General features: G+C 64.5%; 2 protein-coding genes across 6 annotated transcripts; both read left to right on the forward strand.

Annotated features, from left to right (window-relative positions):
• The first annotated feature begins 35 nt into the window (after positions 1 to 35).
• Positions 36 to 3,818, forward strand: PLPP2 (phospholipid phosphatase 2). 2 transcript variants are annotated; one of them, XR_014934985.1, is made up of 7 exons: positions 36 to 176; positions 1,764 to 1,915; positions 2,064 to 2,341; positions 2,424 to 2,481; positions 2,572 to 2,748; positions 2,847 to 3,451; positions 3,540 to 3,818. XR_014934985.1 is itself a non-coding variant. In XM_015886659.2 (6 exons), the coding sequence occupies exons 1-6, from the start codon at positions 125 to 127 to the stop codon at positions 2,982 to 2,984; spliced, it is 855 nt and encodes a 284-aa protein (XP_015742145.2). In that variant the 5' UTR covers positions 36 to 124; the 3' UTR covers positions 2,985 to 3,818. The 2 variants fall into 2 exon arrangements, 1 of the variants encoding a protein (XP_015742145.2); XM_015886659.2 differs by having other exon boundaries at positions 2,847 to 3,818.
• A 3,793-nt stretch (positions 3,819 to 7,611) lies between these two features.
• Positions 7,612 to 15,251, forward strand: LOC107325617 (transducin-like enhancer protein 1). 4 transcript variants are annotated; one of them, XM_085517534.1, is made up of 21 exons: positions 7,612 to 7,907; positions 8,092 to 8,199; positions 8,564 to 8,688; positions 9,137 to 9,200; positions 9,443 to 9,487; positions 10,660 to 10,722; positions 10,842 to 10,916; positions 11,373 to 11,565; positions 11,821 to 11,837; positions 11,979 to 12,083; positions 12,168 to 12,212; positions 12,302 to 12,457; positions 12,689 to 12,818; positions 12,891 to 13,060; positions 13,130 to 13,206; positions 13,339 to 13,588; positions 13,730 to 13,977; positions 14,087 to 14,234; positions 14,314 to 14,464; positions 14,573 to 14,649; positions 14,759 to 15,251. In XM_085517534.1, the coding sequence occupies exons 2-21, from the start codon at positions 8,176 to 8,178 to the stop codon at positions 14,864 to 14,866; spliced, it is 2,271 nt and encodes a 756-aa protein (XP_085373660.1). In that variant the 5' UTR covers positions 7,612 to 7,907; positions 8,092 to 8,175; the 3' UTR covers positions 14,867 to 15,251. The 4 variants fall into 4 exon arrangements, with proteins under 4 accessions (XP_085373660.1, XP_085373661.1, XP_085373659.1 ...); XM_085517535.1 differs by having other exon boundaries at positions 10,842 to 10,883; XM_085517533.1 differs by having other exon boundaries at positions 12,689 to 13,060.
• The last annotated feature ends 171 nt before the right edge of the window (positions 15,252 to 15,422 follow it).

Here is a 15,422-nt window from a genome sequence, read left to right on the forward strand (position 1 = left end):
CGTCCCGCCCCGGTGCCGCCCCGTCCCGTCCGCCCGGACTTTTGCTCCCGTTCGGGCCCGCGTTGTTCCGGGCCATGTGAGCCGTAGGGTCGGTCCTTTGGGCCGCTACCGAACCGGTGCCGGTATGGAACGCAGGAAAGTCTTCGTGGTGCTCGACGTGCTCTGCGTGGTGGTCGGTGAGAGCCCGCTGGGGGCTGCGGGGCCGCTCCCCCCTCAATGGGGCGGGGAGGGGTTGGGGGGGAGCGGATGGGGTCCCCGCGGGCCGGGTCCGGCCGTGTCCTCCGGCCGCAGCGGGATCGGAACCCCGAGGAGCACCTGTACGACCGCGGTGCCCCGACGGGGAAACGTTCGGCCTTTGCCCCCCAGACGGAGCGATACGATCCGGTGAGGCCGCTCGGTCCGTGCGGAGCCCCCCGACGGGGACCCCCACGACCGAGGGCAACCGGACCTGGGCACGGGGATGGGGATGGGGATGGGGATGGGATGGATGGCCGTCGTGGCCCCGTGCGCTGTACCCCCCCACCCCCCCACCCCCCGGGGCAGCCTCCGCCCAGACGCTCGTTTCTAAAAGTGCCGCTCTCAAGCACCTAATTAAGACGGATGGCCTAAAAATAAAGGCCCTGCTCGTAATTTCAGCCTCAACCTCCTGAGCTTTCGACCGGTGGAGGGAGAGGCAGGTTCCTGGTTTTGTGTCCGGTGCCCTTTTTCCTCTTTATTTTTAGGGGGAGCTTTTTTGGAGGCTGGAATTACCCAGGGAGGGGAGAAAAAAATAAACAACAAAAGGAAAAGGAGAAGGAAAAAGGGCGTTTAATTTGAGCTGCAAACGAAGGGCTTCGAGTCTGTACGGAGGCGTCCGTGCGTGCGGGGCTCCTCCCGCAGCCTGGGAGCCGTCACGGCTTGTTCCTGCCGCGTTCCTGGCCCTTCTCGCAGCTCTTTTTTGTTTTTCCTTTTTGGCTGCTTTGCCTCCTGTTCGCGGAGCCGCCTTTGGAGGCCCGCAGGCTGCGGGGTGGTGCTTTGCAGTGATTTCTTGCTCTTTTCTTTCGTGCCCTTTTGATGGGCTGAGAGCGCGGAGCGGGACCCCCCCATCCCCTGGGGAAGGGGCTCCGGGTGGGAGGGTGAGAGCCGGGGGGACAAAGGTGTGTTTTGTTTTTTACCCTGGAGACGGTGGAACAATGGGGAGGCGGAAATCGCCTTCCTGAAGGCGGAACGGGGAAAGGAGCACGGGCTTAAGGTGGACCGTAGGGAGCATGGAGAGCATCCCCTGCCCTGCGCTGCGCCCGGCCTCACCCTGCAGGGAGATGCTTGGAGATGCCCGTGGTCACCCCAGTGAGGGTCCCCCAGGAGCTGGAGTGGCTGCACCAGCCTATGTCAGATCCTGCCCCCCACCCCCACCCCGGAGCTCCTTCTGATGTTTGGTGTGGGGTGGTCGCATTGTGGAGGAGCTGGAAGGTGCTCCTGGTCGGGGCTGATGCGCACGGGGTGGGCTGGACTGATTCAACTGGTCCCAGCATCAGAGCTACTGGGGAGCAGGGAGGGGAGGTGTCCAGGCTGGGTTATGGGCTGGGGAGCAGTGGATGCTCCACAGGTGCCCAAGAGCGGCTGTCTCAGCTCTGCTGTGAGCCCTGATAATGCTTTATCAGCCCTGCGGCCATTGCATTACCCTGGGTGCAATGGGAAGCAGGGACAGGGGGACCGTGCAGACTGGGTGCCGCATGAAGCCCTTGGGAAGGTGCCCCAGTCCTCTCCGTCTCACTCCTTTGCAGCATCTCTGCCCTTTGTCATCCTGACGCTGGTGAACTCCCCATACAAACGAGGCTTCTACTGCAACGATGACTCCATCCGCTACCCCTACAAGGCAGACACCATCACCCATGGCCTCATGGCTGGGGTCACCATCACCTGCACCGTTCTCATTGTAAGGAAACTTTCTGGGCTCCCTGCAGAGCCCATGTCTGGGGCTGGGACCCACAACCTGCGAGACTGGGTCCCTTCAGGGCTGGGGTTTGGCCCCAGGGAGGCCTGGGGAGCTGGGACCCTCACCCCTCAGCCTTTGCTCCCTGCAGATCTCCTCGGGGGAGGCATACCTGGTCTACACAGAGCGCCTCTACTCCAAGTCGGAGTACAACAACTACCTGGCTGCCCTCTACAAGGTGGTGGGGACCTTTCTTTTCGGAGGAGCCATCAGCCAGTCCCTCACCGACCTGGCCAAGTACATGATCGGCCGCCTCCGGCCCAACTTCTTGGCGGTTTGCAACCCCGACTGGTCCAAGGTGAACTGCTCCATCTATGTGCAGCTGGAGAACGTCTGCCGAGGGGAGAGCAGGAACGTCACCGAGTCCAGGTGAGCCCTGGGGGCAGCCCCAGAGGGGCGGTCAGGGGTTGGCAGCCCCTTGCTGTGTTCTGACCCATCCCTTTGCCTGCAGGTTGTCCTTCTACTCCGGGCACTCCTCCTTTGGGATGTACTGCATGATGTTCCTGGCGGTGAGTGCTGTGCTATGCGGAGCGCTGGCGTTCTGTCCCCACCATGGGACCGCTGTGCTGTGCTCGGTGACACCTCTGTCCTCTCTGTAGCTGTATGTGCAAGCCAGGCTGGTGGGGAAGTGGGCCCGGCTGCTGCGTCCCACCATCCAGTTCTTCCTCCTCGCCTTCGCCATCTACGTGGGCTACACGCGGGTGTCTGACTACAAGCACCACTGGAGCGATGTGCTGGCCGGGCTGCTCCAGGGCGCGCTCATCGCCATCCTCATCGTGAGTGTCCCCTCGTGGATGCCCCCAACCCAACCCTGGTGCACAATGGAGGAGCTGTGGGACCAGCTCTGACTCCCACCTCCCGTCTGTCCCCTCAGGTTCGCTACGTGTCCGACTTCTTCAAGCACCGTCCTCCCCGTCAGTGCGACGAGAAGGACCCGGAGCGCAAACCCAGCCTGCCGCTAACCCTGAGCGACAGCGACCGCAATCACTACAGCTACGCGGGCACCCCGTGAGCCGCACACGGGGCCTGGACTGTGGGAGTGGAGGGGTGGGGGGGGAACACGGGGCCTGGTGCCCACCAAAGGGCTCCATCGCACTGCGCCGCAGCACCTCCCTTCCCCGCTCCCAGCAGTGTCACGGCTTTGGGGTCTGTGGGGCAGGGGGAGGCCTTGGGGCTGGGCTGGGGTCTGCAGGGCCTGGGAGCAGGGCGGGGGGAGGCCTTGGGCCTACACCAGCACTGTGAGGCCTACCCCAGTGCTCCGAGGCCTATCCCGCCACGCTGAGGCCTACCCTGAGGCCTATCTCAAGGCCTATCCCTGCACCTTAAGGCCTACCCGAGGCCTATGCCAAGGCCTATCCCTGCACCCTGAGGCCTATTCCAGCGCTGCATACCCTTATCCCTATCAAACACTACCGCCTTCGGAGCACAAACCCTCACAGCACGACACAGGCAGGGCAGCCTGCTGGGCGAGCACTCCATGTTTTGGAAGGGGTTGGAGCAGCCCGGAGCTCGGCTCTGTTCCCTGGTGAACTTTAGCAGCCGTTCGGTGCAGCAGGGGCTGCTCCAGCCCTTGGGGTGCTGCGGCTCCGGCGTGTCCTCTATGGGGTGGATTGGGGCAGGGGGAAAATCTGTGGTAAAGGGGGTGGGGGTGGGGAAAGGGACGTGGAGCTGCACATGGGGCTCTTATCACTGGGGGAAGGTGGGAAATGGGCCGCATCCGTCCTGGTTCTGAGCTGCAGCTGCCTCTGGTTTGGGTGAGCTGCGGCCCGGAGCGAAGCGCCATGAGTTTGTGTGATGATGTGTTTTTGTAAAAATGTGTTTTTTAAATGAGATCATCCTGAAGGAATGTCTGCCTCGCGCCTGCTCTGTGGCTCCATGGATGCTCCTGACCTTGGGGCTGAAGAACTCAGGGCTGCGGCTCTGGAGGGGACGGCTGCTAAAGGAAGAGCCCATAGTTCTAGGGGAGCAGGGGCTGAGCCCTGGGGTGCTGAGCAAGGAACGGTGGGGCTGGAGGGAACACTGGGGTCTTGTGCTCCAAAATGGGGGTGGTCCCCCTCCAGACCTGTGGCCCAGCAGCTCCAGCCCCAGCGCTGCCTTGAGCCGAGAGGAGCTGCTGCGCTTCACAGTGTCTCCATGAGGGGGAAGGGAAAATGGCTGGAACCGCGTGGAAAAAGTGACGCTGAGTGCCTGCAGCTCCTTCTGCTCCTCCGGGTGCCAGAGCTGGGGGAGGCGTGGAGCTGCCCGCAGTCCTCCCACTGAAAAAGGGGAGCGGTGGGGATGGGCAATGGCCCCCAGCTCCAGCATGGGGCTGCTCTGCTTGGATGGGGCTCACAGCTGCATCTGATGTGGGGCAGGGAAGGCCACATCCCACCTCCATGGCTGTCCCGCTGTGTCTTGCAGAGCTCTTGGGAAGGCTGGGCAGACTCTGTGCCTGGGCACACTGGGGCTCTGTGCCGTACCCAGGGCTGGCAGATGGGGTCCTGGAGCAGGAGGGTTTTCCTTTGCACATTGGGGTCCCTCCTGCCTGGGCACAGCAGACACTGCACGTGCTGTTGGTGCTCTTACAGTGTGGGTTGCTCCAGTCTAGACAAGCCCTGACCAAAACCACCTCCTGCATGGAGAGAACTCCCTCCCTGCTGCTCGTCTTCAATCCGATCTGAGAACTTTCCTCCCGGTCCCTCAGCCACATCCCTTCTCCTGTCCCTGCCCCGTGTGCTGCTCCTTCCTTATCTGATAGTACAGAACAATGCAGTGGAGCTGCTGGGGCCGCAGGGCAGGGCATCTTGGCTGCAGTTTGCAAGCAAAGGAGTCGGGGAAATGCAGCAGAGCCCAGCACTGGCACTTGGCTGTGGGTCTATGATCAGCTGCAGGGTCGGTGCTTGGAGGGCAGCGGTATCCAAGGGCCGTGGTGTTCAGACCCAGCTCCTGGCACTGCCTGGATTGCTCTGCACAGCCAGGAACGTGCCTGCTCCCTTCCCTTGAGATCTGATTTTGCCCCTTGGATGCATCTCTGGAAAAACCAGCTGGGCCACAATGCAGCACTGTGCGGCTCCGTGTGCAGGGCAGGGCTGGGCTGAAGCACGGGGAGCTCAGTGCATCCATCCCTGCACACAGCCAAAGCCCCGGTACCCTGCGGTGGGATGGAGCCCCACAGCCATGTCTGGATGCACTGAGGGGCTGGGGCTGTAGGCAGCCCCCCACAGCCTAAGGAAGGAGTGTGGATGCCAATGGGGTCAATGCACAGGACCTCAGAATCAGAGACACCATCCAGGTGCTGGGGAGGATGGGACGGTGGATGGGGTAATGGCCTCAAGCAGCTTCCAGGCCTCAGTTTCCCCGCTCCAGGTTTGCAGTTGCACTGAGCCCGATGCTGTCAGAGCTCTGGGTACCCGCTTGGCATTCAGGCTCTGGGAAGGGCGAGCCGTAGCCCCGGGCACTGCGCTGCCTCTTGGCCGGGGCATCCAAACCTTCTGCATTGGTGACTCAGGCCGTAGGGATGCGGTGCTGGGGCAGACCGTGCCCCAGGCTGAAGCCGAGCAGCGTTTTCCTGCGAGCCGTGCCAGGGACCTGCTCTGAGATCCATCCTGTTCCCAGCGGCAGCTCGGAGCGCTCAGCCAACACATCTCCATTCCAAACGCAGCCGTTTCTGGCAGCACCGATCCCGGCTCTGCCTCCCCCAACCTGCGCCTCCCGCTGCCACGCTGCATCCCCCCCCCCTCCCGCTGGCACCTGCGGCTCCTCCGCCCCCCGGTTCCGGTGCCAGCGGGTCCATCTGGGTCCGTTTGCCCCGCTCTGAGCTCCGGGTCTCCTCCAGCTCTTGGAATCCTTCCCGGTCTCTCGTGGTACCGGGGCTGCTCTTCCCGGTGCCCCCAACGCTGTTCCAGCAGCGGGCAGCAGCTCTGCCAGGAAGGATGTTACTCATCCTCCAAACATCCTCTTCCTTGGCCCGCAGCCACCGGGCGCTGCCAGCAGATGAGCAGCGGCAGCACGAGGTGGTCCCCGCTCCGGGAGGGGCCGATGGCCGCAGGTGGGGGCTGCACCTTTCAGTGCTGGGGGGGTTGCGTGGAAAAGGGGAAACTGACCCCAATCCATTGACCCCAATTGACACCCCCCGGAGGTGGCTGTGTTACACAGGGACCCCCCCAAGCAGCCCCCAGTGCTGGTACCGACCCCTGTGTTCTGCTGGGGGGCAGCACGTGCTGGAAAAAGGGGGAGAATTCGTTCACATTTAGGGCTCAGTTCTTCACCCGGAGGATGAAGCCCCGCAATCCCCGCAGCGCTGCGGGCGGCAGAGGGCGGTAGGGGCCCGGCTGAACCGCGCTGCAGCCGCTGCCCCCCCAGCAACACCCCCCCCAACCCCAACCCCTGAGCTCCGACCCCCGCCCGCCCCGTGTCCCCACCCGGGGGGGTGCAGAGCTCCGGGGATCCCCGGGGGCGGCCATTTTCGTGCCCCCCCCCCCCCTTCTCAGTGCTGTGGAAACGCTGAAACGTTCCCGGTTCTGAAACGTTCCCGGTGCCACAAAGAGAGCTTTGATCGCAGGGGGAGAAAAGCAAAAAGGGGGGGGGAAAGGAGGAGGAAGGGAAGGGAAAACCCTCCTGCAGGACGGGGATGCGCCATCCCGGCTCTGTGCCACCGCCCCAACCGCAGCCCTGGGGTCAAAGACAGCGTTACAGCCCCCCCATAGGCAGCGGTAACCAACAAACCCCATAGGAAGGTATAACTAAACCCCCCCCATAGGCAGCGATAAACCCCCCCCATAGGCAGCGATACAGAGGCCTGAACTCCAGCAGGGCTGAGCAGCCTGCACTGCTGTGTGTATCACTGCCCCCCCCGGACCATCACAGCTTTTCTTCCCATTCAAACCCATTTCTCCCCACGGACCCTCACTAAAAGCCCCCCCACAACCCCCCAATGATGGAAACCCCGCTGCAGGGGTGGGGTCCCACCATTTGGGGGGGGGCAGATTGGTGGAGATTCCCATTCACATCAACTGCTGCCCTCACGTGACCTCGGCCAAATATGGGGGGGGGACACTGAGAAAGGGGCCGGAATGGAGGATGGGGGGGGGGGGTCCCTGCAGGCTGCCCATATCTCAGCCCCCCCATGACCCCCATAGCCCCATAGTCCCCATAACCCCCCATATCCCCCCTATAGCACCTCATATCACCCCATAGCTCCCCATACCTCACACATATCAACCCATAACCCCCCATATCACCCCATTATCCCCCCCCACACCCCCCTATATCCCCCCATAGCCCCCATAACCCCCATAGCCCCCCATAGCCCCCATAACCCCCCATATCACCCCATTACCCCCCTAACCCCCCCCCATACCCCCCTATATCCCCCCATAACCCCCATAGCCCCCCCATAGTCCCCATTAGCCCCATAACCCCCATATCCCCCATACCCCCCCATACCCCCATCTCATCTCGCTGCCCTCCGGCACCGCAGGGGTTAACGACCCCCCCCCAATCTCACCGCTGATTGACACATCCTCCTGCCGTCCCTCCTCTCTCCTCCAATAGGAATCCAACCTCTCGAGCCCCACGTGGGGGCGGGCCGCCGTTGCGCGTTCCTATTGGCCGAGCCGAGCCGAGAGCGCCCGCACGGGTCAGGCCCCACGTGGAGCCGCGCTCGGGGGGCGGCGCCGTTCGGGTCCGTTCGGCTCCATTCGGATCCATTCGGCTCCATTCGGCTCCACTCGGCTCCACTCGGCTCCATTCGGCTCCGTTCGGCTCCACTCGGCTCCGCTCGGCTCAGCGCTCGTTGCTCCGCTCGGGGTTCGGGTCTGGGCTCGGCTCATCCCGGTTCGGCTCTTTTCGGCTCCGCTCCGCCCCGCTCGGTTCCGTTCGGCTCAATTCGGCCCAATTCGGCCCGGCTCGGTTCGGGACCCCCCCCCCCCCCATAGGGACCGGGCCCAGCAGCGCGGTGAGTCCATCCCCCCCCGCTCGGTGCAGGGCGGTGGTCCCGCTCCCCCCCCCCCCAGGCGGTACCTGCGGTGTCGGAGCGGCCCATTGTCTGCGAGCCGCTCATTGTGGGGGGGGGGTTGTGGGGCTGCCCCTCCCGGAGCGCTCACGTCGCTTTTATCCCCCCCCCCCATCATTCCCTATAGGGCTGAGCCGGAGCTGGAGCTCAGCGCCGTGTCCCGACCCGTCGGAGCTGCGGGGGGGGGACCCGGGGCCGCCCCGGGCCGGAGATGTTCCCCCAGAACCGACCGACGGTGAGAAACGACCCCACAGCGAGCACGTGGCTGAGGGATGGACGGGGGGTCCGCGGTGTGGAGGGGGTTATGGGGCGGGGGGGGGCAGGATGGAAATGTGGGGTCGGGATCCCCCCGCACACTGCGGGATGAATGGGGTCAGTGCGAGGGGGGGGGGGGGCACGGCGGAGGTACCGGGATGGGGATGGTACCAGGGCGGTGATGGCACCGGGATGGGGGTGACACGGGGACAGCAGCGCTATGGGGCTGCAGTGGGATCACAGTGGCCGCTGCCTCCTGCACGTGGCCACCATCCCCTATCGCAGCCTCAGCTCTGGGCTTTGGGGTCTGGCGGTGCCCCCCAACCGACCCCTCCCATCCCCAGGGCCACCTCCCGGCCCCCTCGGCCCCCTCAGGCCCCACCACCCCACAGTCCCTCAAGCTGACGTACCCCGAGACCTTGGATCGCATCAAGGAGGAGTTCCAGTTCCTACAGAACCAATACCACAGGTCAGGGCTGGGGGGGGGAGATGGGACACCATCCCATCTCATCCCATCCCATCATCCCATCCCAACCCATCCCATCATCATCTCATCCCATCCCATCATCATCCCATCCCATCCCATCCCATCATCTCATCCCATCCCATCCCATCCCATCCCATTCTATCCCATCCCATCCCATCCCATCCATCCCATCATCTCATCCCATCCCATCCCATCATCTCATCCCATTCCATCCCATCCCATCCCATCCCATCCCATCCCATCCATTGGTGGCATCCATGGGGTGGTGGTGCTGGGAGGTGATGCTGTGTCATACAGCCCCATTGGGGATGCAGATTCTGCACACACCCCCTGGTTTGCTCAACCCTGGGATGTGGGAGCAGATTTATGGGGTGCATATGGGGGGGTCTGGGGGGGTCTCTCTGATCTTTGCTCTGTTGTATTTTTGCAGCCTGAAGTTGGAATGTGAAAAGCTGGCGACGGAGAAAACCGAAATCCAGCGGCACTACGTGATGGTGAGAATGGGACCCCCCCACAGCCCCCCCCCTCACAGCTGGGTTATGGGGCTGCCCCCTCTGACCCCCATCTTCCCCCCGAACCCCATCCAAACATTTCAACCCAAACTGAGCCACATCCAAGTGCTGCAGCTCATGGGCAGGGTGACAACACTGGGGCCATGGGGTCGTGCCCCCCCCCCCATCCCATAGTGGTTGTAGGACCCCCCCGCAGCCCCGCTGACGCTCTGCTCTCTTTGCAGTACTATGAGATGTCCTACGGGCTGAACATCGAGATGCACAAACAGGTGAGTTCACCCGGGGGGGGGTCACCCATCCCACCTCCCCCCCCATCCACCAAAAGCCCCCATGGAGACCCACCCTACAGCCGGGGGGGGCTGTGCCCTGTCCTATGGGCGATTCCATTCCAGCTGTGTGCAGGTGTTGGGATGAGAACCAGCTCCAGGGTGGGAGATATTCCCTTTTCTTTTAGGGGGGGCTGTGGAAGCAGCTCTAAACCCACCCCCTGCATGGAGCAGCCCGAGGGGCGGTGGCAGCGCTGGTGGCCGGTGGGGGTGGGGGGGGTGGTGGGATGGGGGGGGGGGCTGCGAGCAGCACGATCATTTTTCATGCTGAGAGCGTTAAAGTGCCACTAAATTGCACATTAACGAGCGCGAGTGAATTGGAGGCAGCTCTCCCCGAGGAGCTGCTGCCCATCAGTGCATTAGGGGAGGGAATCCATCACCGGCAGCCCCAGGAGACAACTAAATCCTTCCCAGAACCGCCGCCTGCCACCGCTGCTCACGGCGCCTCTGCTCCTTCCCTTCTCTCTTCTATCCTTTATTTCCCCCCCTTGGAAGTGGGGGCGGCTCCGGGTTGTTGCTGGGGGTGTTGGGGATGTTAATAAGGTGTTCCTGCCATCCCCGTCATCCCGGTGTCCCCCCAGCTCAACATTCCCTGTTCCTTTGTCCCCATCATCTCAGTGTCCCCACCATCCCGGTGTCACCCCTCATCTCCATGTCCCCCATCATCCCCGTGTTCCTCCTCATCTCGATGTCCCTGGTCTCATTGTCCCCATCATCCCAGTGTCCCCCCTCTCAGTATCCCTACCCTGGTATCCCAGTGTCCCCCCATCTCTGTAACCCCATCCCATTGTTCCCATCATCCCCGTTATCTCAGTGTCCCCATCCTGCTGTCCCTACACTGGCTGGGCCATGCTGCCCCTGCAGTGTCAGTGCTGCCTTCGGGGTGAGGGGGGGGAGCTCAGGGTGGTCCCTGTTGGGGTGATGTGGGGTTTGATGGGCAGTGATGGAGCTCCCCACTCCTCCCTGGGCTGTGTCAGCTTTGGGGGGCTGAGCATCCCGGCTGGATGGTGGGGAGGGGGCTCAGTGCCCCTCAGAGGGAAGGGTTCAGCCATAGGGATGATGGTGGGGGGGTTGGGGGGGTCTCACCGCTCTGGGTCCCTTTTCTCCCCTTGCAGACAGAGATCGCCAAGCGGCTGAACGTGATCTGTGCGCAGCTCATCCCGTTCCTATCGCAGGAGGTGGGTGGGTGTCCCCACAGCGGGGGGCTGAGCTCCCATCCAGACCCAATCCCTGCATACTGGGCTGGGGGAGCCCCTCTCCATCCCCCCCCCACCCACATGCCCCTATCCCCCCCCAGCACCAGCAGCAGGTGGTCCAGGCAGTGGAGCGTGCCAAGCAGGTGACTATGAGCGACCTGAACGCGGCCATCGGGGTACGTCGACCCTCTGCCCCCCCCCCCCCCCCCCTCCCTGCTGGGCTCCCGCAGGTGATGGTGGCACCGTCCCAGGGCTGCGGACCCCAACTATGGGGGCACCCACAGCCCCCCACCCCAGAGCCATGGGGGAGCACAGCCAGGCTGCAGTGGGGACCAGAGAGCAGCAATGGGGCTGGGAGCGTAGTGGTAGTGGGGTGTGGGTGTGCTGTGCCCTGGGGGCCGTTGGGGGGGGGGTCACCACCATCCTTGTGTCCCCATCGTTCCCTTGAGCTCACAGTGCTGTGGATGTGGGAGGGGTCTGAGAGCAGAGCCCCACCGGTCCCAGGAGGTGGCAATGGGTGGGATGTGGTGCCCCCTCACTGCCCTGAGGGTACCCTGGAAGCCCCCTCCCATCATCCTCCCCCTGACCCTGCACCCTTCTGCTCTGCTCTTTCCCCCACCTCCCCCCTCCAGCACCAGCTCCAAACGCAGCACCTCTCGCACCACGCGCCCCCCATCCCGCTGACCCCCCACCCCTCTGGGATGCAGCCCCCCACCCTGGCTGGGCTGGGCAGCGCTTCGGGGCTGCTGGCGCTCTCGGGGGTGCTGGGGGGGGCCCAGCTCCTCACCAAGGATGACCGCGGGGTCCACGACGCCGAGCACAGGGGTGAGCTTGGGGGATCCAAGGGGGGACCCGGAGGGGGGGACGTGGGGAGGACGCTCCCCATCAGGCTGGGAGTGGGGGAGTGGGAGGTGTCCCCCCTCCACGTGGCACCTCCTGGAGGTGGTGGGGAGGACTCAGCCCGGGGAGGTCGGGGACGTCCCCAAGGCTGAGCTGGGGGTCCTGGTACCCGCGGGAGGAGCACAGCCGTGTCCCTGCTTCATCCCGGTCCTGCTGCGCATCACATCACCATGGAGACAGAGCGAGACCCGGGTCCTGTAAGTGCCATCCCTTTCCCCAGTGTCACATTGGCTGACCCCGCCAACAACATCCCCACCCCACACTCCTTCCCCAGCCTGCAGTGTGGGGTGGGGGCTGCCGTGGGACCCCCTGCCTCTAACACTGCCCCATTGCCCCAGAGCTCTCTGGTGCTGCCCAACGGGGACCGGGCGCGAGCCATCTCTGAGTACCTGAGCAGCAGCAAAAAGAGGAAGGTGGAGGAGAAGGACTTTGTGACGGACTACGTGAGTGCAGGACGGGGCTGGGGGGGCAATACGTCCCCGTCCCCTCCATGTGGGCACCCACAAACCTCCATTGCCGTGTTGTAGGGCAGCGATGCGGACAAAAGCGAAGACAACCTGGTGGTGGATGAGGTCAGTGCAGGGATGGGGTGGGCGTGTGCTGCTCCTTACTGAGGGGTGATGCCCCCCATCCCCGCTCTGCTGTTGTCCCTCCCCCGCAGGACCCCTCGTCCCCACACAGTGTCCATTCCTATTCCTCCCGTGAGAACGGGCTGGAGAAGCTGCCATTGGGCCGGAAGGAGCCGGCGCCGCTCAGCCCCACCTCCATGGCCTCGTCCAGCAGCGCGTCCCCATCGCGCACCAAGGATGCACCCACGGTACGTGCAGCATATCAACCCCCTGGGTGCTGGGTGTCCCATTGGGCATCATGTGGGGCGTTCCGTTGGGTTATGGTCCCACTGGGTGTCCTCCTGCCCCACACACAGAGGAAAGGATGATGGTTGGAGGTCAGGAGGGCTCCCCTTGTAGCGTGCTGGGTTCAGGGATGGGGGAAGCACTTGGGGGTGGTGGGTGGAGGATGGTAACGTGACGTTGTTCTGCCCCAATAGGTGGAGAAGGCGGGGACACCCAGCCTCAAGTCCAGCACCCCCACATCTCAGGGCGATGCCGTAGCCCCGGGATCCAGCAGTGCCCCACAGTTCCGCCCCACCACTGCCAAAGCCCCCGTGGACTCCCTGGGTGAGCATCGCCGGGCACCGAGCACAGCCCCAAACCCACCACCACATCCTCTGACACCACCTCTCCCTGCAGCCCTGGGCCTGAGGACCCCGCTGGGCGTGCAGAGCCCCTACTCCTTCAGCATGGCTCACCCCGCTGTCAACGGGGACATGGCCGGGGCAGGTGCCTACGCCAGCCTGCACCTCGTGTCCCCGCAGCTCAATGGCACCGCGGCCGCCGGCAGCTACGGGCGGTCCCCGCTGGTGGGTTCTCCCCCTCCGTGTGGGGCTGGAGGTGTCTGGGGGGCTGCGCTCACCCCGTCTGCCTTCCAGGTTGGCTACGACCCTCACCCACACATGCGCGTGGCGGGGCTGGCGGCCGGCATGCAAGTGGGGACGTCGGGGAAACCGTAAGTGGAGATGGAGAGATGGAGGGGATGGGGGGGGACGCAGCAGTGGGTCCAGCCCTCTGTGCCTCCCAATGGCGCTGGCTGTCCCCGCTGTGTCCCTGCGGCTCCGTCACTCTCCATCCCCTTTGGCAGCGCCTACTCCTTCCATGTCAGCGCCGACGGGCAGATGCAGCCGGTGCCGTTCCCCCCTGACGCCCTCCTGGGCTCCGGCATCCCCCGGCACGCGCGGCAGCTGCACAGCCTGGCCCATGGCGAGGTGGTCTGCGCCGTCACCATCAGCAACTCCACGCGCCACGTCTACACCGGGGGCAAAGGCTGCGTCAAGGTGTGGGACGTGGGGCAGCCAGGCACCAAGACGGCCGTGGCACAGCTGGACTGCTTGGTACGTGGGACTGGGGGGGAGCCGGGAGGGGGTCCCGGTACAGGGATGGGGTCGGGGCCGTCCCCAATCCCCCACGGCACGGAGCACAAAGGTGGGGCTGCAGGGAAGGAAGGGGCTGACGGGGTCCTCCCTGCGCCCCAGAACCGCGACAACTACATCCGCTCCTGCAAGCTGCTCCCCGACGGCCGCAGCCTGATCGTGGGGGGGGAGGCCAGCACTCTGTCCATCTGGGACCTGGCGGCCCCCACGCCCCGCATCAAGGCCGAGCTCACCTCTTCCGCCCCCGCCTGCTACGCCCTGGCCATCAGCCCCGACGCCAAAGTCTGCTTCTCCTGCTGCAGCGACGGCAACATCGTGGTGTGGGACCTGCAGAACCAGAGCCTGGTCCGGTGGGTGCTGCACAGAGCGGCTCCAGCTGGGGAGCCCCGTGTCCTCCCCCCCATTGTGCGGCACTGACAGCCGTGCGCTGCCCATCTCCGTCCCTGTCCTCTCCCCCAGGCAGTTCCAAGGCCACACGGACGGTGCCAGCTGCATCGATATCTCCAACGACGGCACCAAGCTGTGGACGGGGGGGTTGGACAACACAGTGCGCTGCTGGGACCTGCGGGAGGGGCGGCAGCTGCAGCAGCACGACTTCAGCTCCCAGGTGAGCGCCGGGTCCCCCCCGACGTGTCCGACCCCCCCATATCCCAGCACTGCCCTGTCGCTGCCCCCTCCGCCCCCAGATCTTCTCCCTGGGGCACTGCCCGACGGGCGAGTGGCTGGCGGTGGGCATGGAGAGCAGCAACGTGGAGATCCTGCACGTCTCCAAACCCGACAAGTACCAGCTGCACCTCCACGAGAGCTGCGTCCTGTCCCTCAAGTTCGCCGCCTGCGGTACGGGCAGCGCTGCTTCCTTTGGGCCGCTCCCTTTGGGGGGTCCCTGCAGCCCCCAACCCTCTGTGCACCAGGGGTCCCACTCGGCTGCTTTGTCTCCTGCCGCAGGGAAGTGGTTTGTGAGCACAGGGAAGGACAACCTGCTCAACGCCTGGCGCACGCCATATGGAGCCAGCATCTTCCAGGTGAGCCCAGCAGCCCCCGGTGCTGCTCAGCCCCATTTCTGCTCCTTCAGCCCCCCGTCCTGTGCTCCGGGTGCCGGCGCCCACCCCCTGCCCTCCCCCATCTCTGCAGTCCAAGGAAACCTCCTCCGTCCTCAGCTGCGACGTCTCCACCGACGATCAGTTCATCGTCACCGGCTCCGGGGACAAGAAAGCGACGGTCTACGAAGTCATTTACTGAGAGCCACGGAGCCGACGGCCGCCATTGGGGTCCAGTCCCTGAGAGCGGATGGACTCACAGCCACGGGGACGGACAGACAGACCCCGGCACAGAGGAGCAGCAGCCCAGGCCTGGGGTTGTTGGCGCTGGGGATCCCGCAGTGCTGGGATGCAGCTGCTGCTCACAGGGCCCTTCCTTGGGATTTCCTCCTGGTTGGGCTCTTTATTGGTTGGTTTGTTTCTAAACGGGGGCTGGGGGAGCCGAGGGGGGTTTCTTTTGTAATGGCATTTTTTGGTGGGTTTTATTTCGTTGTTGTTAAAGCTCCGGGTTGGGCGGGATGGGAGCTCCTTCCTCCCCCTCCCCCTGCACCTCCCAGGGCTTATTTAATAATAAAACCACAACAGCAGCGCGGTGCATTGCAGGATGGAGGGGGAGGTTGGGGCTGGGGGCTGCTCTGCACGGAGCCATGGGGGGGAGAGGGCACTTCCAGCCCCACATTGTGTACATCAAGGTTCCCCCCCCTCCCCATAGTGCCCTGGAGGATCTCAGCCCCCCCCCCCCCCCACACACACACACC

This window comes from Coturnix japonica, chromosome 16 (genome assembly GCF_054131305.1).
Source record: "Coturnix japonica strain WE chromosome 16, WE-NBRP24, whole genome shotgun sequence".
Taxonomy (NCBI): Eukaryota; Metazoa; Chordata; class Aves; order Galliformes; family Phasianidae; genus Coturnix; species Coturnix japonica.

Bases quoted from the DNA above. Each gene is read 5' to 3' on its own strand.
- PLPP2 (XM_015886659.2), top strand. From the start codon at position 125: ATGGAACGCAGGAAAGTCTTCGTGGTGCTCGACGTGCTCTGCGTGGTG. The intron at 1,916-2,063 runs GTAAGGAAACTT...TGCTCCCTGCAG, and splicing joins TCACCTGCACCGTTCTCATT to ATCTCCTCGGGGGAGGCATA. The intron at 2,749-2,846 runs GTGAGTGTCCCC...CTGTCCCCTCAG, and splicing joins CGCTCATCGCCATCCTCATC to GTTCGCTACGTGTCCGACTT.
- LOC107325617 (XM_085517533.1), top strand. From the start codon at position 8,176: ATGTTCCCCCAGAACCGACCGACG. The intron at 14,465-14,572 runs GTACGGGCAGCG...CTCCTGCCGCAG, and splicing joins CCTCAAGTTCGCCGCCTGCG to GGAAGTGGTTTGTGAGCACA. The intron at 14,650-14,758 runs GTGAGCCCAGCA...CCATCTCTGCAG, and splicing joins ATGGAGCCAGCATCTTCCAG to TCCAAGGAAACCTCCTCCGT.